Here is a 25921-nt window from a genome sequence, read left to right as displayed (position 1 = left end):
TCTATCGACCTGTGTTGCCCGCTTCAGGTTACAATGGACCTGAACACCAATGCCTATCTTATATTATAGAATATAAGATCATAAATCTGTTGGAATAATATTAGACACCAATTAGAGAATGGCTCTTGCATTGCATACTATGAAGTATCAGTAATCAACATGTTTCACTTATTAGGATTCTCACCTGGGTCCTTTCAAATAGAAACCCTTCCTTTGACACATTGAATTCGTCATCACATCCTTCTACTGTGATAAGTCATGAAATGTGAAAGTAGAATAAATACTATGGCTAAGGTGAAGAGACAGACAAACCCATTTCAATTGCAACCGAGTTTCTGACCTACTATCGGTCCTATGACAATGTGACTTTTCTGTTAAGATTCTGCTTGTTGGGTTGAACATCCTCTACCGGTGTGGTACAGTTTGTTGACATAATTGAATTATTGTAAATTAGGAAAAGGACTCTTGCAATGAGGCTTTTCCAGTGATTCATTATGAAGAGATTCTTAGCCACAAAATTAAAGAAGTTCTAATGATGATTTTATGTTCAGTTAGATGAACTCAGCTAACAGAGCACTGAGGCTACTGGAGGATAAAATTGTCCTTTCGTGGTCACATGAAATGATTCACAATAACTGAAATGAAAGAAGCTGGACAGATAATGGTGATTGCATGATTCTAAGAATCAAGTGCTCTAACTGGTGTTGATTATTAGGCTCATCTATGAAAACAGCTAATAAGTGAGCCACCAGAAGAGACTAGTGAGACTCTATCCCAGTATAAATCACTACTTTAAAAGTGGAAGCATGTAAGACATGGCAAATAGCTTCACACAATCAAAATGTTTTCTATTACATTGATCAGATGTTTGCAGAAAAAGTTATAATTATCTATTTCTAATCAGAAGCAAATGAGTACTCAACGATCTGTACAATATGTTTCATGAATTTTGCAGAGACCAATATATTTTTAAAACTATTTTGTATAAAAATATGTACTTTAATTCTGGCTTGAAGAGTAAATGAATTGATGAATTGCAAATTGCTCACTTTTATTAAGAGTTTAAAGAAACGCTTATTCAAAAGATATAAGATCAAATGACAGCAACATGTTTAGAAATGACACCTCTTTTGATATATTTCAGTTCCCAGATACCAACCTCCATCTTCTGATTGGAAAATATTAACAGAAAACGTCACAAACTTAGGTGAAGGCTTCAAAGACATGCGTCAAACAATGGAGCAGAAGGCACCCAAGGAAGATGTCATGGATAATATTTTCAAACTGCAGGAGCTTTTCCAGAATCACACAATCCTATTCCTTCAATTGAGTCAGTCTGTCCAGAAACTGGAAAACAAGTTACAGAGTTTTGAGGCACGCATGGATGACATTAATGCATCTGTGAATGATTTAGATGATGATTTACAACAGTTCAGTTCAACAAATAGACAAGAGATATACAATTTGTCTATAAGTATAAACAGTGCACAGGGTATACTGCGACACCAGCAAGCAAACTTGAAACAAATAACATCAAATGTAGGAAATCTTAGCAGGCAGATGAAGGAGGCACGTTGGACACTAAATGCAGTCAATGGCACCTTCACAGAGGATATAAGCATCCACCATGCAAGTCTACTGCAGCTTCAAATACAAGTTGCAAATGTGTCAGAAGATGCAAAAATGTTGAAAGTCATTCAGCAAAATATAGAGAAACAACTGAAAGATGAGGTAGCCATACTCAGCAATGTCACAGAAGACCTGAGACTGAAAGACTGGGAACATTCAATTACCCTGAAAAATCTTACCTTAGTGCAGGGTATGAGAAGTTTGTAATTTAATATTCTTTGAAGTTTGTCTCCCTTTTATTCTTCCATTTTAATCATATCCCAAAGGAAGATAAGTTATAAATGTGATGAAAAATAACAGGGTAAAATGAGGGATATCCTTACTTTACCGTCATTTTGTTGCTTGAAGCATTCTCTTTATTTTGTTTTCTCTTCTTTATTTTGTGCAAATAGCATACCTTTTAGTTGGAATTCTACCTTTAATGATGCATGTTGTATCACTGTGAGAAAGTAATTTGAGGATATGATGCACAGGACCTTCAGGGTTGATTGTGGGGAAACCTTGGAGACAGGCACAGACCTGTCTGGTAAGGAGATCATGCCCTGATGAAAGCAAACAGTAACCTAGAAAGTGCTTTATGCCAACAGGTCAAAATGAACTGGCACAGATAACCATGCCTGCATCATAACCGACAGACTCAAGATTTACTCACTTAAACCAGCAAGCTGTGGACATACAACAACATAGGGTGTGCCGGGCAACTTATCAGCACATTATGATGTTATTTACATTGGGTGGATCATCAACCTTGGCCCCTGATGTGCTGATTGGGAGGGAGATGGGGTGATCTGGAGTCAAGGGCAAGAGATTAGACAAATGTGGGAGGTGACTGGCATTGGGCAAACAGTCAGAGTGTGAAAGTAATTGAGGGGGTTAGGAGGCAATGAGGCGAGAGGGGCCCAATTACTGGGGTAGACAACTGGCAGAGGAGGAGTACATCAAATGAATTCTAACAATATTCAGCATTGCAGTGAAACATGGAGTAGTATTCAGGTTAGTAACTTCAACAAGCCTATCATCTTCATGGCAGGCTCCAATGGTTCCTTTTGAAGATTGTTATTCAAACCATATGTACAGCATATTTCTTGAATTCTGTACAATGGGATTCTCAAACAATATTAGCTCTTCTAGTTGTGAATGCCTCTTGAGAACATTCACTTTTGACACTACTCATTGGCCACTTTGGTTCCTGTGAGGTATACCTATGATGTGAGTGCAGATTCAAATAGTTTCTACATCATTGCTAAAGCATTTTACATGAACTAAATATTTTAAAGTTGCACCATATTTTGTTTTAATTTATAGAACATTTATAATTTTGTTATTATTGAATATAACTCTTTTGTGTTGATACTTTCAAATACTCTTTTATGTTGAATCTTCTTATGTACTCATCATAGTTGGTGAGGATTGTGAGCAGGGAACCACTTTCCTAACTACGTTCATTAAAACGTTTAAAAGCAGCTACTTAATGAACAGGGATAATTCATTATTTGTCTACCTTAAATTGAACTCTGTAGTCTTTATAATACCCTCTTCTACGTTGCACTATTAAGAGCAATAGAAACTTGAAAAGAGGCATGCCTTTAATATGTAGAAATAATTTAAACCACTGGTTTGTGGTTTGTTTGCTCATATATCACATGACCTTAAGGAAACCATGCTGAATTTCACCTATTATACTAACTTGTTCATATATTGTTCCTTTGTGTCTTGTTAGTGACAAACACAGCCAAGTACATGTGCTTTACAAGTAGCAGAATTTCACTTCCTAAAGTTGAGGCCTGACAGCTCACCATTCTCTTGAAACCACAAATATGGCAATAAAACAAACTTAGAAAAGCTTACGGAGATTGCCAAAGTTAAACAGTAAAATGATCTTTGCAAATGGAAGCAGTTCATTTGAAATACAAACTGCATCTCTATGGAATTCCACCAAAAATAATGCATACAACAAAGCATAAATGAATAGATTAACTGATGGCTTATGTGATGGTTATGGAGAGAAAACTATACAATTAGATAATTAAAAGTTTCAACATTAGATTATGCAGGGAAGAATTGTAGAGGTCTGTGTTGGACATTAAGTAATAGTCCATTGATAAGATGAATAAAAACTGCAAGGAAATAGCAGGTGTCATATAGGCCCTACTACAACATCATAATTTCCTCAAAGCTGCCATCAGTTTACAGTGTTTGGTTTTGATCACTTTTAATCTTAACCAAAACATAGAAAAAAAATATCACTTTTTTTGTTGTTTTATTGGGTTACTGATGAAAACATGTCTCTGTTTAGTTGATATGCACTGGCTGCATGTGTGATTTCACTGGTGCTATGCAAACATTTATTTAATAAAAATTTTCATTTCTTAGGACATGATTTTCAACAACTTGTTGAATCTGAGTACTCAATAAACAACAAAAAGTCAAAGTGCAGTGATCTTTGAAACAACTGATCAGGTCAAAACACTTTGAATTCCCTGATGAAATAAGGTAACCTGCATAGGTTGGTTAACTGCAGTTCAATTGCTTTATTGACTATTCAATATTTTAGGGCCTCCTGGGCCAAAAGGTGAAAAGGGTGATGACGGATTGGATGGACTTCCTGGACTCACTGGTGTAGCTGGGAAAAGAGGTGAGTTCAACAAAGGATGCGATGCAAAATATAAATTTGTTGCTGAAAATTGAAGTTTCTCCAGAAGATCTGACCAACTTTTATTAACTGAAAAGATCTTGCAAGTTCCAAAAGCAAATTTTTCTCAACTGATACCAAAAAATAGTTAAAGAAGGAGGATTGTTTGGTACTTCTAATAGTAATTGATAATAGGTGAGCTTCCAAAGGTAGCAAAAGCCTCCACAAACAGGAAATATTATAATCAGTCAATGCATGTTAAATTGATGTAAAATAAATAACCTGATGGTAAATTTGTTAAATGAGAGTTATTCCATAAATCTCTTTGAAATTATTATTTATCAGCCATCATCTTATAAATGGCACAAGAGAACAAATGGCCTACTTCTATTCCTAATTTGTATATTCACATTTTCCCATTTCTTGTAATTAGTTAAATATAGTTTTTAAAGGTGTTAGTGGAAGATAAAATATTCCAATAGAGCTTCTGAAGGTACTTTTGTGCTAGGGCTATGTAACCTTGGGTAAAATTGATCTCTTGTAGTAAAAGTTCTGTGATTCTGTGGGGTGGCTTTAAAGTAGACAAAGCAATGAACACTCAGACAACTTTACTCTATGTTAGCACAACTGACGGGTGGGGTGATAAGCAGGATGGGTGGAGGAGTGTGTGGGAGTAAATTTGTTCTTATATAATTTGTGTCACTCTTCTAGTTTCTTTATTGAAGGATTCAAAATGTGAGAAATTGTATTCCTGTATTCCTCTTTGTGATTTTATCCCATTTTATTTGTGATACGAGAAACACAGTCTCACCAAACAATGCAATTTTGTATTTTAGGTTTACCTGGCTTGACAGGAGCACCTGGAATACCAGGCCTCAAAGGAGATCCAGGAGAACGTGGCCTACCTGGATTTTCTGTCAAAGGACAAAAGGGATCATGGGGTATGTTATTAGCTTTCCACATTCTAAGTAGCCCATCTTAGCACATTAATGTTCTGATTTATTTCAATCTGATATTTAACATGATGAACTCGATGAGACTAAACCCATTCTTCAGGATCTGTGGAAGTGCCTGTGCTGCACAAATCACCCATATTTACAGGTGCAATGTAATGTTACTGCTATGTCTCACTGATTGCTGCCCTTTTCCAAACACTGAGTGGGACCTGTAAAATGCAAGCTCTGTTTGACCTCTCGCATACCATGATGCACAGCCCTATCATGGTCTCCTGAACATCCATCCAGTCAGTGTCTTGATCTTCATTCTCAGAATAGCATTTGATCCCACATTTCTTGGGCATCCAGGATAATAAAATGGCCTTTGTGGACTCCAGTTGTGAATGGCACAGCATACTCCAATATTGTGGTGCCTTCTTCCTGGACTTTACTGCAAGACCCCTAGAGCAGTGCATTGAGGCCCTTATGTTAAGGAGACCTGCGCTCTGTTCCACTATGGCCCTAGGTAGAGTTGTATCTCTGATATGAATCAGTCTGAGGCTTATGTAAAGATGTCATCAGCTATGTTGTAGAGAGTAGTACTCCTTATCTCCCAACAGCCATCCCATTACATTCTGAGGATCTTGAAGAGAGGCAGGAACCTGAGAGTGTATGTACACATCATGGCAACTCCCACGATAGCTGAGACAGACCACTAAAACTCACATCAATGATCTTTCACAAGCTCAACATTCCTAGAATTCAGTTGATGAACCCTGCAAGTTGGTGATAGGACACTCTCAAAGAAAAGTGAGTGCTCTCCATATCATCCTGCACCAGGCTCGGGGTGGGGGGCAGCCAGTGATGTTGGAGAATCCCATTGCCTGAGCTAATTGACCTTCCTCATTGTGGGGAAGAATATAAACTAGAGGGGACTGTGGGGAAAACGTGGTCAGTGACATTCTGGATGTAGTTGTGGGCCAAGGATAGAGAGACATTATGCAGAGTCCGCACTAACTCCTTGAAATGAGCCATTGGTATAACAATTTGTGGTAGATGTAACCCTGACAGAAACCAATCCTTTTGAGTGCAAGTCCCGCTCCAACGTAAGATGTACGTGGCCCTGCACACAAAGTATGCAAGTCATAAGTATCCCTGAGCTCCAAGGTGAAAGATTGATAAGACCTGTTAATTGGTCCAAAAATAGTTCTGATGATGTGGTGAGTCTAGTGGTTTGCCAACTTTTGTGGATCATAGAGTCATAAAGATGTACAGCACAGGAACAGATTTGTCCATGGCGACCAGATATCCGAAACAAATGTCGTCCCATTTGCCAGCATTTAACCTATATCCCTCTTAACCCTTCCTATTCATACACCCATCCAGATGCCTTTTAAATATTGCATTGTACCAGCCTCCACCATTGCCTCTGGCAGCTCATTCCATACATGCACTACCCTCTGCATGAAAAAGGTGCCCCTCAGGTCCTTTTTAAATCTTTCCCCTCTCACCTTAACCTATGCCCTCGAGTTTTGAACTGTCCTACCCTGGGAAAAAGATCTTGACTATTCACCCTATGCATGTGCCCTCATGATTTTATAAACCTCTAAGGTCACCCCTCTACATCTGATGCTCCAGGAAAAATAGCCCCCAGCCTATTCAGCTTCTCCGCATTGTTTTGTGGAAGAGGATAATGTTAATGGATTGGTCAGGGGATGTTGATGAAGGTAGAGTTGATTAAAAGCCCAGAGAACCAAATAGTGAGCTGCTACCACCAGGCAGCCACAGTGCTTTTCATATTCCAAATTATGCCATCTAGTTCCTTGGAGAGGGAAGGGAAATTTGGGAGCTGCATAGAAATGAGGAGCGATAAGCTAATAATAGGTGCACATGCATAGAAATAAGATCGTCACCATTCAATAGCAAGATTCAATCACTTGACATTTAAACCCTCAGGGAATGATTGGAATATTTTTCTCGCATCAAGAATCTGACCTTTTCATTCTTGCCTTATTTTCCCAAATCTCTGTTCCTTAATCACACTACTCAACACAGCAGAAAATTTTGTTATCTTTTATAGTGGGATTTCTATCTGGAGATTCTCTGTCTAACCTCCTTGCAAATCCTGACAAATTTAATCTTTTCATCTGAGCATGAGCTCGTACCCACATTCCTCTGTAATGAACCAGAGAGACTTTTGGCCTCTAGTTGGTCTCTCTTTCGCAGATCCTGGCAGACTAACTTGTCTGAGTTTCTGAGATCTCTTAGGAGCTTGATTAGCTATTCTTTATGTTACAATTATATTCCATTTTTAACAATTAAACGCACAGTTTAAAATATTATTGTTTACATCCTGGCATTCTTAACACCTACCTGGGATTTCGGACAGGACTTGTCTAATTACTGTTATTACAAATGCCGCTGCCATTGTCTCCAAGTGTGAACACCTTACAGCATCTTCTCAGTAAAACACTCTAAATTATCCATTAATAGTTAGTAGTCTGCTCAATGAGGCCCAATGTTGGGCGGGCTTTGGTCGAGGCCTCATGACTTCCATTTTATCCTAAATGAAGTCAGTGTTCCAAAATACGATAATCTTCTAAACTTCAGTATTGTAACATGATAAACTCTCCTATTATCTTCGAGGAGAAAGTGAGGTCTGCAGATGCTGGAGATCAGAGCTGAAAATGTGTTGCTGGAAAAGCGCAGCAGGACAGGCAGCATCCAAAGAGCAGGAGAATCGACATTTAAGGCATGAGCCCTTCTTCATTCCTGAAGAAGGGCTCATGCCCGAAACATCGATTCTCCTGCTCTTTGGATGCTGCCTGACCTGCTGCGCTTTTCCAGCAACACATTTTCAAACTCTCCTATTATGCTTGGGATACTCACTTGAACCCACCCCCTTCCTATTCTACTGGTGCAACTAAGTGCAATTTTTGATTTAGATAAAATATTTTGTGTTTTTTATAACAGTCTCATTTTAAATCCAGTCAATTCTTGGCAATATTCAACACACTTTGTGGCTAGATTAAGCTCTAATTTTATAATAAGTAATAGTTTAGAATAAAGCTTCACTTTGAGCCAAACCAGGCACTAACAAAGTACAAACCAAGAAGAACAAACAAATTTAATAATCTTGGCAGTTTACAAATCTTTCTTTCTGCATTTGCATGTATTTTGATTGTGCACTTATAATTCCAGTATTATGGACAGCAATCGGTTTACAACATGGACATTCTTTTATGTTAATATTTGTGTTTCTTTTGTGATTTGTTTTAAAGGTCGTAGAGGAGAGAGAGGAAGAAAAGGAGAAAAGGGGGAGAAAGGTGATCAAGGTGAGTCACTGAGTGAATCTTTTAAAAAAGGTCAGCAGTAACAAATGCCCATTAGACATGCTGGGATAGAACTTTTAATCTGCTCCTGTAAATTCTATCGGTGAACAAATCAAGATGGTATGAGTTACTGAATAACACTGCATAGCCATACTTGGGTATGTATCACTACATAACTAGCGAATGTTGCAGCTCACAATCAGATCATGTAGTCTATCATGTCTACATTGTTAATTTTCTCACATAGCTCTCCCCAGTTTATTTACTGCAGACAAACTGGCAGTGACACAAAAGATTTTTGTGTAGGCTCAGTAAAAACTTCTACTCTGCTACTTTTGTCACAAAATCATCAACAAAAGTTGCACTTATTTTCTTCTGTTTGAGCTGCAGCAATTTCTTTTTTTTAAAAAACTTTATGCAGAGGATTAGTTTCGTTATATCTAAATTGAGATGTAGAGATTTTTCTTTGCATTTTCCTTGTTTCAAATCTGGACATGGACAATTCTGAAAGGCATTCTATCTTCCATTCCTTGTTGCACTGAAAAAGTGGTGGTTAGCCTTGAACAAAAACCTGTTGAGTCCTTATGGTAGTGGTGCTGCCCTGGTATTTACACAGGAAATTCCAGAACCTTGATCCAACAGTGAAGAAAAGACAGTAATATTTGATTAAATGAGGATGAATTAAGTCTCTGTGGGAAAGTTGGATGTGGTAGTGTTTTCACCGCTATTCTTCTTGTCCCTGTGGTCAGAAAATGTTGGAGTACACTATTTTTGAGTGTTAATTAGCAATTATGTAACTGACTTCACCTTAACTTGTTGCCTGGAATATTTTTAAGATCAACACATGGGCTCATCCTGATCAAAAGCTATTGAAGGAAGCACAACTCATGATATTGAAATAAAATAAAAAAAACGCTTTAAGATATGTGAGGTGGGATTGGTGGTTTTCTTGCCTGAGAGATATTATACAAAGACAAGTATTTCTATTCTCTTCCTAAAAGGTGTATTTATATCGTTCTTTCATTTGGACATCATTTAATGAAGAGAGTTAATCCATGTTCTGTTAGTATTTGTTGAACATCTGTAATGGAAACTGCAAAGGCCTTGACTCAGATAACATTCTGTAAATAGTACTAAATGCTTATGCTCCAGACTAGCCATACCCCAGCCAAACTGCTCCAATACAGCTCCCAAGTACTGTGTGGCAATGTGGTAAATCTAGTATAAGAGAGAGTCATTAAAAACAGTGAGGAAGAAGCTATTCTTGAATCTGCTTGTATGTTTTTTTAAACTTTTGTATCTTCTGCAAAGTAGAAGACGATGGAAGAAAGTATAACCGGGATGGGAGGGATCTTTGATTATGTTGGCTGTTTTGCTGAGGCAGGGGAAGTATGGATGGAGTCAATGGAAGGAAGGCTGGTTCGTGATGGACTGGGCTGCGCTCACAGCTCTCTGTAATTTCTTGTGGGCTTGAGCAGAGTAGTTACCATACCAAGCTGTGGTGCAACTGGATAGGAGGTTTTCTATGGAATATTTATTTTAAAAATGGTAAGAGTCATTGTAGACATGCTGAATTTCTTTAGCCTTCTGAGGAAATAGTCATCGGTGTGCTTTCTTGACCATAGCATCAACATTGGTGGACCAGGACAGATTGTGGTGATATTTATTCCTGGGAACTTGAAGGTCTCAACCATCCCCTGAGCACTAGTCATGCAACTACATCTAAATGCTAGTATCTAGCTCATACCTTTGCATCATATCTTGACTTCTTCTTGTAACTCTTCTCAGTTTTTTTTCTCTCTATTCCAAAGGCAGTCTCCTTTTTTGTTTATGTGCTTAATGGCTAGAAGATCCAGGGTAAACCCCTCCATTGGCTTAGAAGCCACACTCAATTTTATGTTGTTTGTGTAATTAATTGCCTGTAGTCATGGCTCTCTGCACCTCTAATTCACACCAACACAGAACATCCTGCCTCCAAAAGCCACCTGTTAATCTGAGACTTAGCAGTTCTTCGGTCCTCGCAGTCCCACCAAGCAATAACGCGTCCTGTTCACAAAAACTAGGTCAACGGCTGTCCCATCCACTTTAGATCATCAGTAAAATGAAGGACTCATCAACAGAACTAACAACAAAAAAAAAACACTTTCTCAAAAACAGTATGCTAATTAATGCTCAGTTTGGGTTCCACTAGCGTTCCTTAGCTTCTGACCTCATTACAGTCTGGGTCCACAAATAAACAAAAGAGCAGACCTCAGCAGCACGAGGTGAAAGTGAGTGTTCATGACATCAAGGCAGCATTTAACTAAGTGGGAAATCAGGGATCCCAAGCAAAACGTGCATCAGCGGGAACAGGGAGAATTCTGTCCACTGGTTGGAAATATATCTAGCTCATATTATGGTTGCTGGAGGTCAATCATCTCATCCCAGAATGTTGTTACAGAAGTTCATCTCGTCCCAACAATCTTAGTCTTTTTTTCTTCTATTTATTCTTTCTTGGGGTGTTGGTACCTTGGGCAATGCCAGTATTTGTTGAGTAATATGCCAGGTCTTATCAAAGTGCTGTTGAGAAACAATTATATCGCTGAAGGTCTGGAGTCATATATAGGCCAGATTGGATAAGAATTGGAGACATCCTTCCCTGAAAGGCAAGAGTGAACAATAGATCATGGTCACCATTACTGAGATGACATTTCAATTCCAGGTTTATTAATTAAATGTAATTTAGTTTTCACAAGCACACCACAAAACCAAGAGAAACATCAGTAGAAAATCAAACCATCTTCCTTTGAAATTCAATCTCACTTCCATAATCCCCCATTATCAATATCCTGGGATTTGACATTGACCAAAAACGTAACTGAAGCAATTATGAAAGTACAACACTTGCAAGAGCAGGTCAGATGCTAGGAATTCTGTGGTGAGTAACTCTCCTCCTGACTACCCCGAAACATCGGTCATCTACAACACAGAGGTCAGGAGAATGGTGAAATAAACTTCACTTGCCTGGAAAGAAGTAGCCACTAATGATCAAATATTTTGATAACGTTGCCAACCCATTCATCAGCTTAAACATTTGCTCCTTCCACCATCAACACAAAATGTCAGTAGTGTGTCTGTGTGTAATCTACAAGATCCACTGCAGCAACTGAGCAAGATTATTTGACAGCACCACCCAAAAGCATGTGGTTGGTCAAGACAATGACATTGTCTTGCATTTTAAGTGCTTGTCCAGGTGCTTTTTAAATATTATTCCTGATGAAGGGCTTATGCTCGAAACGTCGAATTCTCTATTCCTGAGATGCTGCCTAACCTGCTGTGCTTTGACCAGCAACACATTTGCAGCTTTTTAAATATTGCAAGAATACCTGCTTCCACACCTTCTCAGGCAGTATGTCTCATATTTCTATCACTCTCTAGGTGAGAAAAATGTTTCCTCAGATCTTCTCTTAACCATTTACTCCTCACCTTAAATGTATGCTCTCTGGTCTTAAAACACATCTGCCATAGGGAAAGGACTCTCATGACCTACCCTGTCCATGCCATTCATAACTTAGTAAACCTCAATCAAAGACATGATTTGGAGATGCCGGTGTTGGACTGGGGTGTACAAAGTTAAAAAATCACACAACACCAGATTATAGTCCAACAGGTTTAATTGGAAGCACACTAGCTTTTGGAGCGCTGCTCCTTCATCAGGTGATTGTCCAGATGCTGATCACCTGATGAAGGAGCATCGCTCCGAAAGCTAGTGTGCTTCCAATTAAACCTGTTGGACTATAATCTGGTGTTGTGTGATTTTTAATTCACTCAAAGACCTTACTGAAGTCTATGTAAAGCATATCAACTGCATGACCCTCATCTATATAATTGAGTCACCTTTTAAAAAAACTCAACTAAATTAGTCAGATATGATCTCCCTCTTACAAATCCATGCTTATTACCTGTACTGCTGGACAAATTCCTGAAACTTTTTCCTCACAGCACTGTGGGTTAGACCATTCAATGTGTACTGCAGCAGTCAAAGGTGACAGCTCACCATCAAAGGCAATTGGGGGCAGGCAGCAAATGCTGGCCGAGCCGGCAAAGCCTATATCCTGTGAATGAATAAAAATAAATGCCACTTTAGTTGGATTTGCAATGCAGCATGTGGATTTTTCCATCATGATATCATAAAAAGGGGCCCAGTAGATATGCTTTCACTTGTAAATGAAAGTATTTCTAACAATACCATCTGTTAATCATTAATCACAAGCTGTAAAATACTGCCAGGAACTCCCACATATAGAAAATAATTCACATTTACAATTTAAGATTTCTCATGTGGACATTGAGTATGGATCACATAATATTTGTCTAATAATAAGTTCTAATAATAATGGCATTTAACTGTATGTGAGGAATCAAATTGAAAGTTACACTACTAGTAATGGAAGCTGGGCTATTCTTCCTTCAATATCTTTGATATGCTTGGAAAGATAACAAGTCTGCCTTTACCATTAGTGTCACTCCGTTCAAATTATAGCACATTCAAAGTTTTGTGTATTAAATCTTCTTCATAGACTTCTGATATAATCTAGACTAATACTTTAGTGCAGTACTAAGGCAGGACTGCATTCTCAAAAATATCACACTTCAAATGAGGCAGTCACTGAAGGCTTTATTTGCTGACTCTACTGGATATAATCCCTTGGCTCAAATCAAAGAGGAATATTCTTCCTGCAACACCACCAAAACAGATCCTCATCCTTTACTCATTTGCTTGAGCCAAGCATAAGCACAATTCAAATAATTCTATTGACTTCCTCAAATCACACCAGCCTCTACACTTGCCAGCCTGTTGAGGATAGTGGACAGATTAACAAAACCCAGCCGACCAGGATGAACTATGCAAGCTGGCTCACCACTGGCCATTTACAGCCAGTTAGAGAAGGGCAATAAATGCAGGTTTCACATGCCATACCACTATCCCAAAAATGATTAGAAAAAGGATGTTGTTAACGATGAGGCTCTAGCCCAATTCCAGACACTCCCTCTGCCTCTAGTTCCATCACTGTGGGAGCACAAATACTCAGCCTACCACGTGCACTCACATACCATAATTGCGTTCATGCCCCATGAAGTAAAATTACATTTGAGAATTGATATTTCTTAGGGCCCAAAGGTAATTGGTAAAAGAAGAATAGCGATATGAGGAAAAAAAACATTTTTTGTTGTAAGACCTTTGCATCAGAAATTCAATGCTTGAGAGAGTGGTGGAGGTGCATTAAATTGAAACATTTAAGAGAAAATTAAATGATTATCTGGTAAGGCAGCATGCACAGGCCTCTGGCTGAAGACCAGTGAATGGCACAAAATAAATTGTTCCTTTGAAGAGCTAGTGCAGATGCATTGGGCCAAATGACCTTCTGTTCTGTAGCCATATGTGGTGTCTAACTCTATTTAGTCTCTCAAATCACTGCTGCTTAAGTCTTTTCTTTGTTTGAGTCTATTTACAGCTTGACCTGTACACACAAGACCCTGTTACAGTATCCACTCTATTTCATAATCATGTGAACCAAACTCAGAATACTGGAGAAACTCAGTGGGTTTGGCAGCATTGGTGGAGAGAGAAACAGAGTTAATATTTTGACTCCAGTGTGACCTCTTCATGTGACATTGACATCAGCATTGCATTATTACATGTGCTGATAATGTTAATCCTATTATCCTTTCATAGCTATTCTGCGATTCTCTGATCATATGCTGTAAAAATGGTTTCTTTTGTTGAAAATTACACCCCATTGTCTCCACTGAATTGTTTCAGGTTCAGCAGCTTGCAGTTCCATTCCTGTAAATATTTACACATTGGCAGCCTCTGATGTGGCTCAGACATTGCTGATATAGCTGTGGAGACCATACTGTAATAATTAAAATTGCATGGTAATGTCCACTTCCAACAGAGCTACGCGTTGACATTTTGTTCATTCTCTGGATTCTTTAGTCACAGATCTAGTGTGGCTAATTAGCTACAAAGCCTGTTTTGTTTTATTCTTCAACCTTCTAACCAACACCGATCTGCATTACAAAGTTACCTCCAAGACTCTGCATTTTCGTCTTGACTAATAATTATTTGTGTTAACAACTCCACAAATAGTTCAACGAGATTAGTCAGACTACAAAACTATGCTGCATCTTTGCCCAGCTCATATTTCTCCACATGCACAGTCAATCTGCCTGCTAGGAAAGATTTCACTGGATTTCCTGCACTGATGTTAAATTGATAGGCTATATTTGGTGGTTTCTTCATTCATTGCAATCATTCGTAAATAATGGAACGATATTTCAAATGTTCCAATCCAAACCTGAAGAATAAGACAAACAAGAATACAGGTAGACAATTGTGCGTCTGATATCTAGACTGTGACCAATTGTTGGCTGTTGGATTGGCAGAATTGGAGCTCAACATTCCTGGATATAGGATATTTAGATTGGGGGTGGGGGCAAAAGGAGGAAATAGAAGAGGAAAGAGTTTAACAATATTGATCAAAGAATCACTTCTATCGGGGAGGAGAGACGATATCATGAAAAAGAAATCATAAAATGAGGCCATGTGGGTGGTAAGAGTAAGAAAGCACAAAAGGGGCAAGTGCATTGTTGGTTGTTACTGCATGTGGCTCAACCAATCAGGGTGAGATAAAGGACCTAACATCTAATCAAATTTCCTTGGAGCATTAAAAGCTGTGGGTCTGTTATAACTGGCAGGCAGATACCCCACCAATTCCTGTCATCTGAAAAAATCCTACCTATATCTTGCTGGCTACTCAGTGGGCTTAGTTATCTTGATGGGATATTAATCAATTTGTTAACCTTTTCACTAGGAGAACTTGGACCTATCATAAGACTGGTGAATGGATCAGGACCTCATGAAGGCAGGGTGGAGGTTTTCTATGACCAGCTCTGGGGAACAGTGTGCGATGATAAATGGGACAAACAGGATGCTGAAGTGGTCTGCAGGATGCTCGGTTATAAAGAAGCTTATGAAATTCACACGGCAAATAAATTTGGTCAAGGTAACTATTCTTTTTTTCAGAAAGTGGAAATGTCAGTGAGTGTTTGGTTTCTGTTATCATCAAACAATATGCTGGATTGCCAGTAGTGATTTTCCAATTAAATTTAATCGGAACAAAGGACTTTGGAACAGAAGTGTGCCGTTTGGCCTTTGAACCCACTCTGCCTTTCAATAAGAGAATGCTTGATCGATTGTGGCCTCAATTCCATTTTGCTGTATGCCACCAAACTTCCCCATAACCTTTGACTCTTTGTCAACCAGAAATGATTGGAGATAGACATTCTTGTCTCTCTTTAACACAAAACAAACACAATCTGGGTGAGAGGTGCAATTTGAGGTAAGACAAGTCAAGTTGTTCACACAGGGAGCTAGCATGGACACAATAGGCCATATGGCCACCTTCAGTGCTGTAACAATTTCTAAGAACCATTTAGACCTCTGCCACTTTTCTGGCCTATTGAGATAATCTTGTAGTAGGGAGCAGTGAGATTCCACTTTTCTTTCTACCCTTCCCCACAAACCCTATCTCAATAATCTCCTCCAACCCCACTAATGCCACCATAAGATGAGGAGATAGGACGTCATTTCCAAGTCACACTCACTTGCTCCTAAATGAGGGCCTAATCAAAATAAATACATGTGTGGGCTGTAGCCTTCTGTGACTCATTTCCCGTTCCCTACTTCTATTAGTCCTCTAATGCCCTCACTCCCATCTCATTCTCCACATCTCAGTATTTTATGGCCTCCTCTGTTTTTTATTCTCCATCAGCATTTGTAGATGCATTAATTAACACTAACAACCTTCACGTTGATCTAACTACCGGATTCATGTAGCCTACTCTCACTGTCACTTAAATCCTTTTCCATCACTCCCACTTGACTTCTCAAAGATCATTTTGAAGAGGCTGGAAGATGTATCAACCTTATACTCTACTTGTTTTCTTCCTTTCTTTTATCTACCAACCTTTCTCAATTATTTATATAAAAGAGGCTTTGTTTGATTTCAAGATTCCATTGCTTCTAAAAAAAAACAAACATGAATAAAGATTTATCTTTATATCTCTCTTTTCCTGACTCTTCATCTTGGAGCTATTAGCAATGATAAACTTTACATTTTTCACTGATGAAATCCCACTGATAATTAGAGCACTTTGCAATATACTGATGGGAGCACCATTATTGAATCAGTGTGAATTGATATTTCCCATTTGTGCAATAACTTTCTCCAAAATTAACTTTTTGTCAATGAACGATAAAGCTTCTGTTGCAGCTGGCCTCCCAATTGCAGAACTATCTCCTCCATCAGGTTTGGAGAGGGGATTTGTGTGAGCCAACCACTGGTGCTCTAGAATGGTACAGTGTCAGATTTTATATTTTGCTAATGCTTCAGTAAGGAATCAGTGTGAGGGAGATTTGCTCTCAATAAGTGAGGCCAAGTGAGTTCATCTGGGAATTTGATTCAAAGTGGAATTTTGGTGCAGAGGAGGAAACAGATGCTTTATGTAAGGTTTACTGCAAGAAATAAGATTTCCAGAGTAAGTGGTTAATGGGGAGGATAAAAGGGGAGGATAGAGAAACCTAACTATTGTGGGACCAGGGAAGAGTGGTATCATGAACCACAATGTGGCAAGAACTCAGAAAAAGCAACTGGTTAGTTAGTAGGATTGGTCAGTATTTCTACTCTTTAAAATAAAGTAAGGACTTGAGCTTGTGTTCAGGCCTCTAGTCTTTCTTTATCACTGTTTTAAAATAGCTTGTATTATTGTACGGTTGATATAAGAGAGAAACAAAAAAAAAACAAGTGAGTGCAGAGAGTGGGGAAACTAGAGTAATTAATTAATAAATAAAATGTGATGGTAGTAGGATATATCGTGATATATAAATATGGTGATATATTGCTGCTGCAACATGTGGGAACTGCTGGACACAAACATGATCCAGACCAAACACATCTGTAGTAAGTGTTTGCAGCTCAAGGACCCTTGAAACCAAGCTGTGGAGCTGGAATCTGAGTTGCAGACGTGGTGACGCATCGGGGAGGGGGAAAGTTACCTGAACACTTTCCTACAGGTGATGATCACAGCCCTTAGATTAGGTAATTCAAATTTGTCCTGTAATCTGAGACAGGAGGGTGTGACTGAAGAGGAGACAGGTCTGGTGAATCAATGTAGCACTTAAGAAGCCCCAGCCCCTATAAATATTTAATGGTTAGGTGGTTCATGCAAGCTGAGTGAATGAAAGTTGGGACAGTAGGAAGGATGAGTAGACCAGAGCATCATGGTACAGGAAGCCATTGACGTGGGGGAAGGAAGTAGGAATGTGGTAGTGCTAGGTTTCAAAACAATTTGAGGGATGTATTCTATTCCCTGCAACAATAAACAGGAGTCCCAAGGTCTGTTGTCTGCCTCTTGCTAGGGTTAAGGACATCTCCTCGGGGCTGGAGAAAAACTTGGAATGGATGGGAGGGATGCAGCAACTGTTGTCCACATTAGTAGAAACAACATTGATAGAACTAGAAAAGAGGTTCCACTGAAAGAAGTTGAACAGTTAGTAACTAAATGAAAAAGCATAAACTCCAAGGTAATGATCTCTGGCTTGCAACTTCAGTCTTGGACAAATTGGCATAGGATAAAAAAAGTCAATCAGTTCAATGCCTGGCTTAAAGATTGGTCTGGGTGCATTCATTTCAGTTCATGGGACACTGCCACTAGTACTGGGATAGAAGGGAACTGTTTCATTGGAATGGGCTGCACTTGAATTGAGCTGGGCCAGTGTCCAGACAAAGGGAATAAATAGGCTTACAAAGCAAAATGATGTAGTAGTAATGCAGGGTAGCTTTTTATGAAATGTTACCAAAAGTAGTCTGGAAGGAACAAAGTATGCAACAATAGAAAAAAAACAATAAATTGGGTTAAAGGGGTGAAAATGATAAAAAGGCAAAAGTGATGGTTCTTTACTTAAAAGCATGTAGTATCAAGAACAAAACAAATGAATTAACAATACAAATAGAGGTAAATGGGTATGATCGCATAGCCATTACAGAAACGTGGTTAAAAGGAGATCAAAGTTGTGAACAGGAGTACATGTGTTTTCCAAATGGCAGGCAGGAGTGAATGGGCAGTGGGGTAACTTTGTTCTGGTGAAATGGAATAAGTGCAGTAGCAAGAAATAATCTTAGATTGGAAGATATAGAATCCATGTGGGTGAAGAGAAGAAATAATAAAGGAGAAGATGCTGGGGAGAATAGTCTATATGCCCCCTCAAAGTAGCTTTACTGCAGGACAGAGCTAATCAGGAGTAATCAAAGGAATACAGTGGGCAGTGAAGAAGGTTATCTAAGAGTACAATGGGGTCTTGATCAACTGGGTCAGTGGGCCAAGGAATGACAGATGAAGTTTAGTAGTAAATGCGAGGTCTAGCATTTTGATAAGACAAACCAGAGCAGGACTTACACAGTTAATGGCAAGGCTCTGGGCGGTATGGTCAAGCAGAGAGAATTGGGGCGCAGGTACCTTGTTCCTTGAAAGTAGTGTCACAGGTAGACAGGGCTTGATCCACTTGTCTTCATCAGTTATAGCATTGAGTACAGGAGTTGGGACATCATATACTGCTGTACAAGACATTAGTATGGCCACATTTGGAGTACTGCATACAATTCTGATCACCCTGCTACAGGAAATATGTTTTTTAACTGGAAAGAGTTCAAAAAGATTTACAGGGATGTTACCAAAACTAGAAGGCTGGAATGAAGCAGGCTGAGGGCTGATTTTATAAACGTTATAAAATCGTGAGGGGCATAGATAAGATGAATAGCCAAGTTCTTTTCCCAGGGTCAGGGAGTCCAAAACTAGAGCGCATAGGATTAGGATGAGAGGGGAAAGTTTTAAAAGGAACTCAAGGGGCAACTTTTTCACTCAGGGGGTGGTGTGTATATAGGATGAGTTACCAGAGCAAGTGGTAGAGGCAAGTACAATTACAACATTTAAAAAACATTTGGGCAGGTACATGGTTAGGAAAGATTTAGAGGGATATGGGTCCAACACTGGCAAATGGGACCAAGAAACCTGGTCAGCATGGATGAGTTGGGCTGAAGGATCTGTTTTATGCTGCATGACTTTATGACTCTATGACTAAGGAGATAATGAGGGCATGTTAAAAATGGTAGCATATTAATCATAATTGTCTTTAATGTTCTTGTAGACCAGTAAAATCAAATTGGTTAATCAAACAACGTCTCAGCATATCCTGTCAAGCCATTTATTGAGACACTAGAGTTTCCACCACTGTGTCCTGTAGTTCTAAAGGCTTAACAGCAATTTTACATAAAGGAAATGTATTGTAAAGCATCACCACACTTAAACAAATGGTTGTCAATGGTCAACTTACTCTTTCAACAGTAGAGTCTTATGATAAGTCACTGCTATAAAAACACATTTAAAATAGAAGAAAGCATCTAATAGTGACACTTGAAGTTGTCAAAAGGTTGTATGTTTCCATCTTCTCAGCAGGCTTCTTAAAAGTTTGCAAACTCTGTTTCTTGACCAGTTTTCCAAAGGATTCTAAAATCTTGACTTGACAAAATAGTGTGAGATATAAATATAAAAACTTTCCTTAGGTCTGTCGATGGGAACTCCGAAGTCACAGGACATGTATGGTGGGGGGGGGGGGGGAGGGCAGCAACCTGAGCCAGTTTGTGTGTTGCTGTTTCTAAGTGGGAATTCAAATTTTCAACCCTGCCCTCACTCAGTTTTTCTGATACCCAAAACAATTTCTGACTATCTGACTATTTTTGGGTACAGTAATACCATTCTGTAACATGTCTTGGTCTTGTCTGCCTTTACAGCTCAAGTGGGGGGCATCCAGTCAGCAGTATTCTGGTCACAGTGAGCCAAAAGCTCCAATCGTTTAAGTAAAGATGCAGAATAAAACAAACTCTGTGTACAAAGGATTTGTTGCAAACAAATTTCTAATCTACAGAGTTAAATGTTTTGGGATGCTGATGCATTAAAACGTTGAGAAAGATTAATCATATGTTACTTGACTTTAATAAAAATTATTTATTTATGATCATTTTCAATTTTTCAATAGATTTTAGGCAGAATGGGATCTTTTAGTCATGGAAATGTACAGCTACAAAAGTATTGTATAATAAGGTAATGGTTCTGATAGGGTTAATGTTGGAAACTGCATTAAGCTCCATCCAATCTTATTAAAAGCTCCATGCAGGCTTGGATCGAAGCAATGCAGAACATAATGGAATGTTTGGAGCGAAGTTACCCTCAGGTCCCTTCACAGTCTCTGTGAAAAAGTTTATTTTATTCAAGTAATTTGCATTTGATTACTATGCAATAAACTCCATCCCATTTAAGATAGGAGTCTCTTCAGTAAGACTCAGTTGTTAGCAGCAAACTATCCCAACTGCAGGCTTCTACTGGTTAGTCTGCCAAAACCAAAGCAAGCTATAGGGATCAATTATGCCTGGCTCAGCTCACTGAAAGAGCCACCAGTTAGTCCTACTGCCTTAGTCTTTCCCTTCGAAATTTAACATAACCCTATGAAAATTATCAAGTTGACAACCACCTGATGAAGGAGCAGTGCTTCGAAAGCTAGCGCTTCCAAATAAACCTGTTGGACTATAACCTGATTGTTGTGTGATTTTTTTTAACAGATTGAATAGCTTTACATTCTTAAACATTTCAAAGTTACACACATTTATAAAACAGACAACAGGTAAAATTCATCATTTGTGATGAGCAAGTTGCAGAACACAGATTAAGAGTGGCAATGTGCAGACTTCCTGAGCTTAACAACCACTCTGCTGGTGAAGAATGTTAATCTCTTATCTGACCTGATCACCATGTAGTACCAAATACCCCAACAGAACATAGAAGGAAAAATGTTGAAGCAGTCAACAATACCCTCTTTTCCTAGGTACCTAGGGGCAGATTATCCCATTGTAGATGGAGTCAGGAGCTAGGAGCAATTCCATCTCCACCACCAGCCTACAAGGAAGCGGATTTTCCCAGGATGGTGGTTTTTGTTGGCCAGAAGATGTGTCTGTTGCCTTTGTCAGCAGATAAAAGATAGGAGGTGGGCTGACTCTAAAACAGGCAGACTAAAAGCTCCACATCAATTCCTATGTTACATGTAAGTATCATTTACACCTGTAATGCTTAAGGCCACAATCATCAAACCTCAGAAAAAGAAATTATTGTGCAGACTTGTGAACTAAACTTGTTTCTAAAAGCAAATATGGAAGATCTCTTGTAACTGGCACCAATTTGGTTAGATGTGTGAAAAGACCATTCTGACTGTTTACAATCTTTTATTTGGCAGCTTGTCATATGGTAGATAGCAAAATAGCTAACAGAAAGAATCTGGTTTAATGTTCACTTCTTTCATGAGAAAAAAATTGCTAGACTTCAGCTATTCATATTTCCACATCAAATGATGGTTAAGCAAATGCTCAGGCATTACACTTCAACTGTCCAAATAGAAGTGCAGCAACAAGCTTATTGTTCATCGTGAGCAGCTAATTGTTCTCCTTGTTACACACCACATCACTCAACCTACAAGAACATTCAACAATAGCAGCAGAACATTTGGAAAATACCTTGGTTGTGAAATCTTCCATTCACAGCACTATCATGACTCAATTAAAAAAAGATGCAAAATTTTATGTGAAACATGAAATAGTCGCAACCATTTTACTTGCCTTTGAAAAGTCTTTTGGCTTCCATCACCATTGTTCTTGCTTCCACATAACTAGTAGAAAACTTGAGAGTTTCTGGAACTCAGACTTGTTGCTGCAAGTCACGCCACGATAATGTTACGAGCTTGTTCAAAGGAGTAGGACCACAGAGGACTTGGACCTTCCCTGGTTCTCATGAAAATGATACCTGATGGAAACACAGGTGGGGACTTCCTTGATTGGCTCATTTGTTTGCCACTAATCTCTGTTCCCTTTCATTTCAGGCTGGGCAAATTCCAGCCTGGTAACTAAAAGGACCCATCCTCAGAGACCACTTTTGTCACAACTTATCTTCTGCCTACATATAAACTGCAGTCAGAATAAGTAAACAGTCAAAGTCCATGCCTTAATTACTGAGGGGAGAAAAACACACAATTAATCCTCACAACTGTGTCCAAATTAGTGGCAATAATGGGCTTTGGGCATATGTCTGCTAAGTTCAATATTAAAATTCTCGAAGTTTATTTCATGCGGAACTTTGATTAAATGTACAATTACAAATAATCAATTGATCAGTTCAACCAATAATGTCACCAGATCAATACCTGAGTAGATCTTTGATATTAATATCCATTTCCATATCAAAACAGGTGGCATGGAACTATTAATGATACATTAGCAGGTATTCTAACATCACTATATGGTGTGAATTAAATACTCTGACCACTGGGTTCTAAAAGAAAAATAATACAAGATAAATTAATAATTTTCCAGGATCTAGTTAGGTAAAAGGAAACTGAAGAGAGCCTAAAAAATTCTTTACAATATTTTGCATGCTAAACTGAAATCAGCAATTAATTTGCTTTTTTTTAACTTACAAACTGGAGTACACATTATGCATTTTAATTCGATATTTACTAAGCTACTTTTTCTGAAAAAATATAGCAATTAATAAACTAATGGATCAGACAAAGCATCAGGAAAATGTGTGTAATAATTTTGTATCAATTTGATCCAGATATACAGCTTCAGATGTTTAAAAATGCCTCAAAGTTCCTGCTTCATGTCAGACTCCTATGTAGGTGAGAAGTCAACTTCAAAAATGATGGAAAAGTTACTAGTGTATTGAGCTTACAGGACCTGGTGAGCAAATAGTCAAGGGACGATTTAAATCATCATATTATTGTTTACATGTTAAACATGAGTGCACTTTTGATGTTTAGTATTTCTGTACTTCAGTTGGCAGGACTGATTTAAGAATTATTCCTGATTTTCTTTTGCACGCAGAAGGAAATGGGCACAGTATGTTTTCCTAACACAAAAAAGCTGCAGTATGTTATTCTAATATTTAATTTCAGAGGCAGGAGCTCATTGTGATTCCTGACATATGGGCTCCTTTTATCTTTGCCTGTAATGAGTGTAGTGTGTTTGTTGCACATGGCTGGAATTCATTGTTGAGTTTTCAATGTTATTGCAAGCATTAAAAATGTTGGACAGGATTCTACCTTTGAAATATCAACCCCTTTTGGGAGGTTTGAGGTGTAAAAATCTGGATCACAATCAAGCACTCAGAAATTGATCAGATGTCTTAATTCCAAAAACCATTAGTTTTCACAATTGCCTCTTTTTAACCTGGTCCAGTCCATGCATATTGGGGAGAAGGAGCAATATTTGGGCATGGCCAAAATCTTGCTTTAATTTTCCTAATAAATGTCTCAAATTCAATTTTTAAAAATGTAAGTATCAGAATGAGCATTGCAGAACGATTGGATAATAAATACAAGAAGGAGATAATATTTCGCCTAAAAGCATCTTTCTCTGACATTCCCAGGACAGTGACTTTTGGAATTTTGCTCAGTGCCACTTCATGGAAGAGGTTTTCTGACATCATAAGATAAATATTGAACAAATTAACCTTTGCACTGTAAAAAATTTGGGTAGCAAAGTGGTTAGCACTGCTGCCTCTCAGCACCAGGAACCTGGGTTCAATTTCAGCCTCAGGTGACTGTCTGTGTGGAGTTTGCACTTAAAGTGAGGACTGTAGATGCTGGAGAGTCTGAGTTGAAAAGAGGTGTCGCTGGAAAAGCACAGCAAGTCAGGTAGCATCGGAGGAGCAGGAGAGTCGATGTTTCAGGCCAAAATGTCAACTCTCCTTTTCCTCCAATGCTGCCTGACCCTCTGTGCTTTTCCATTGTCACCTGTTCCAATTTACTTTCTCCCCATGTCTGTGTAGGTTTCCGCCCACAATCCAAAGATGTGCAGGTTTGGTGGATTGGCCATACTAAATTGCCCAGAGTGTCCAGGAACATGTGGATTGGATGGATTGACCACGAGAAATGCAAGGCTATGGGGACAGGATGGTCTGGGTGGGATGAATAGCCTGCTTCCACACAGTAGGGATTCTAAGAAGGATTTCTGAACAGGAAATATTCTCTTCCTGTATTGTTGAGAGTAAGAAGATAAAGAAATGAAAGAGGCTTGATCAGAAAAAGCTTAGAGGAATACATCACAAAAGATATTTGTTTTCAATTCAGTGATCTATACTTGGTAGAACATACATATTTAAAATTCTTGCAGTGATTTTCCTGTCCATTGATGCTGCATATGGCTGTATTCATCTGTCAATGGAAGTTAAGGAGCAATTATGACAACTACTGAGTTTTAGCCCATTTCAATGAGGACTATAACATTACTTGTAGCAGTGAACATACCCACTGCCTTGAATGTTTTTGCCATTGGATCTTCCTAGGTTGGTACTTAGGCCTTGTCTTTTTCACTGATGTGGTTGAGGATAGGAATAAAGCCATAGTCATAGAGTTGTACAGCATGGAAATAGACCATTTGGTCCAACTTGTCCATGCCGACCAGATATCCTAAATTAATCTAGTCCCATTTGTCAGCATTTGGCCCACATCCCTCTAAACCCTTCCTATTCATGTATCCATCCAGATGCCTTTTAAGAGTTGTAATTATACCAGCCTCCACCACTTCCCCTGGTAGCTCATTCCATACCTGCACCACCCTTTGCATGAAAATGTTGTCTCTTAGATCAACATTTCTTATATTTTTCCCCTTTCACCTTAAACCTATGCCCTCTAGCTTTGGACCGCTTACCCTGTGAAAAAGACCTTGATTATTTCACACTATCCATGCCCCTCACGATGCTGTAAATCTCTCAAGTTCACCCCTGAAATTCTGATACTCAACAGAAAATAGCCCCAGCCTATTCAACCTCTCCCTATAACTCAAACCCTCCAACCCCAGCAACATTCTTGTCAATCTTTTCTGAACCATTTCAAGTTTAACAACATCTTTCTTATAAGAGTGATACCAGAATTGCATGTAATATTCCAAACGGGGCCTAACCAATATGCTGTACAGCTGCAAAATGATATCCCAACTCCTATACTCAATACACTGACCAATAAAGGCAAACACCTTTCTCACTTCCTTGTCTACCTGTGACCCCACATTCAAGGAACTGTGAAACTGCAACTCAAGAATGTTGCTTTTGTTTGGCATCACTCCCAAGATCCTACCATTACATGTATAAGTCCAGTCCTTGACAAAATGCAACACCTCACATTTACCTACATTAAACTCCATCTGTCACTCCTCAGCCCAGCTGATCAAGATCCTGTTGTACGCTGAGAT

General features: G+C 38.7%; 1 protein-coding gene across 6 annotated transcripts in view; it reads left to right on the top strand.

The window, feature by feature from the left end:
- The window catches only part of scara5 (scavenger receptor class A, member 5 (putative)), a 100792-nt gene that overhangs the window by 62486 nt on the left and 12385 nt on the right, over positions 1 to 25921 (top strand). For all 6 annotated transcript variants that reach the window (XM_060850443.1, XM_060850463.1, XM_060850453.1 and 3 more), the window contains 5 exons: positions 1145 to 1819; positions 4184 to 4264; positions 5098 to 5202; positions 8478 to 8531; positions 15386 to 15577. In XM_060850443.1, the coding sequence (XP_060706426.1) occupies positions 1145 to 1819; positions 4184 to 4264; positions 5098 to 5202; positions 8478 to 8531; positions 15386 to 15577 (1107 nt within the window). The remainder of the gene's footprint in view (positions 1 to 1144; positions 1820 to 4183; positions 4265 to 5097; positions 5203 to 8477; positions 8532 to 15385; positions 15578 to 25921) is intronic.

Source organism: Hemiscyllium ocellatum, chromosome 3 (genome assembly GCF_020745735.1).
Source record: "Hemiscyllium ocellatum isolate sHemOce1 chromosome 3, sHemOce1.pat.X.cur, whole genome shotgun sequence".
NCBI classification, from domain to species: domain Eukaryota; kingdom Metazoa; phylum Chordata; class Chondrichthyes; order Orectolobiformes; family Hemiscylliidae; genus Hemiscyllium; species Hemiscyllium ocellatum.
The sequence above is the reverse complement of the archived record's forward strand: the minus strand, read 5'-3'. Positions and strand labels throughout refer to the sequence as shown.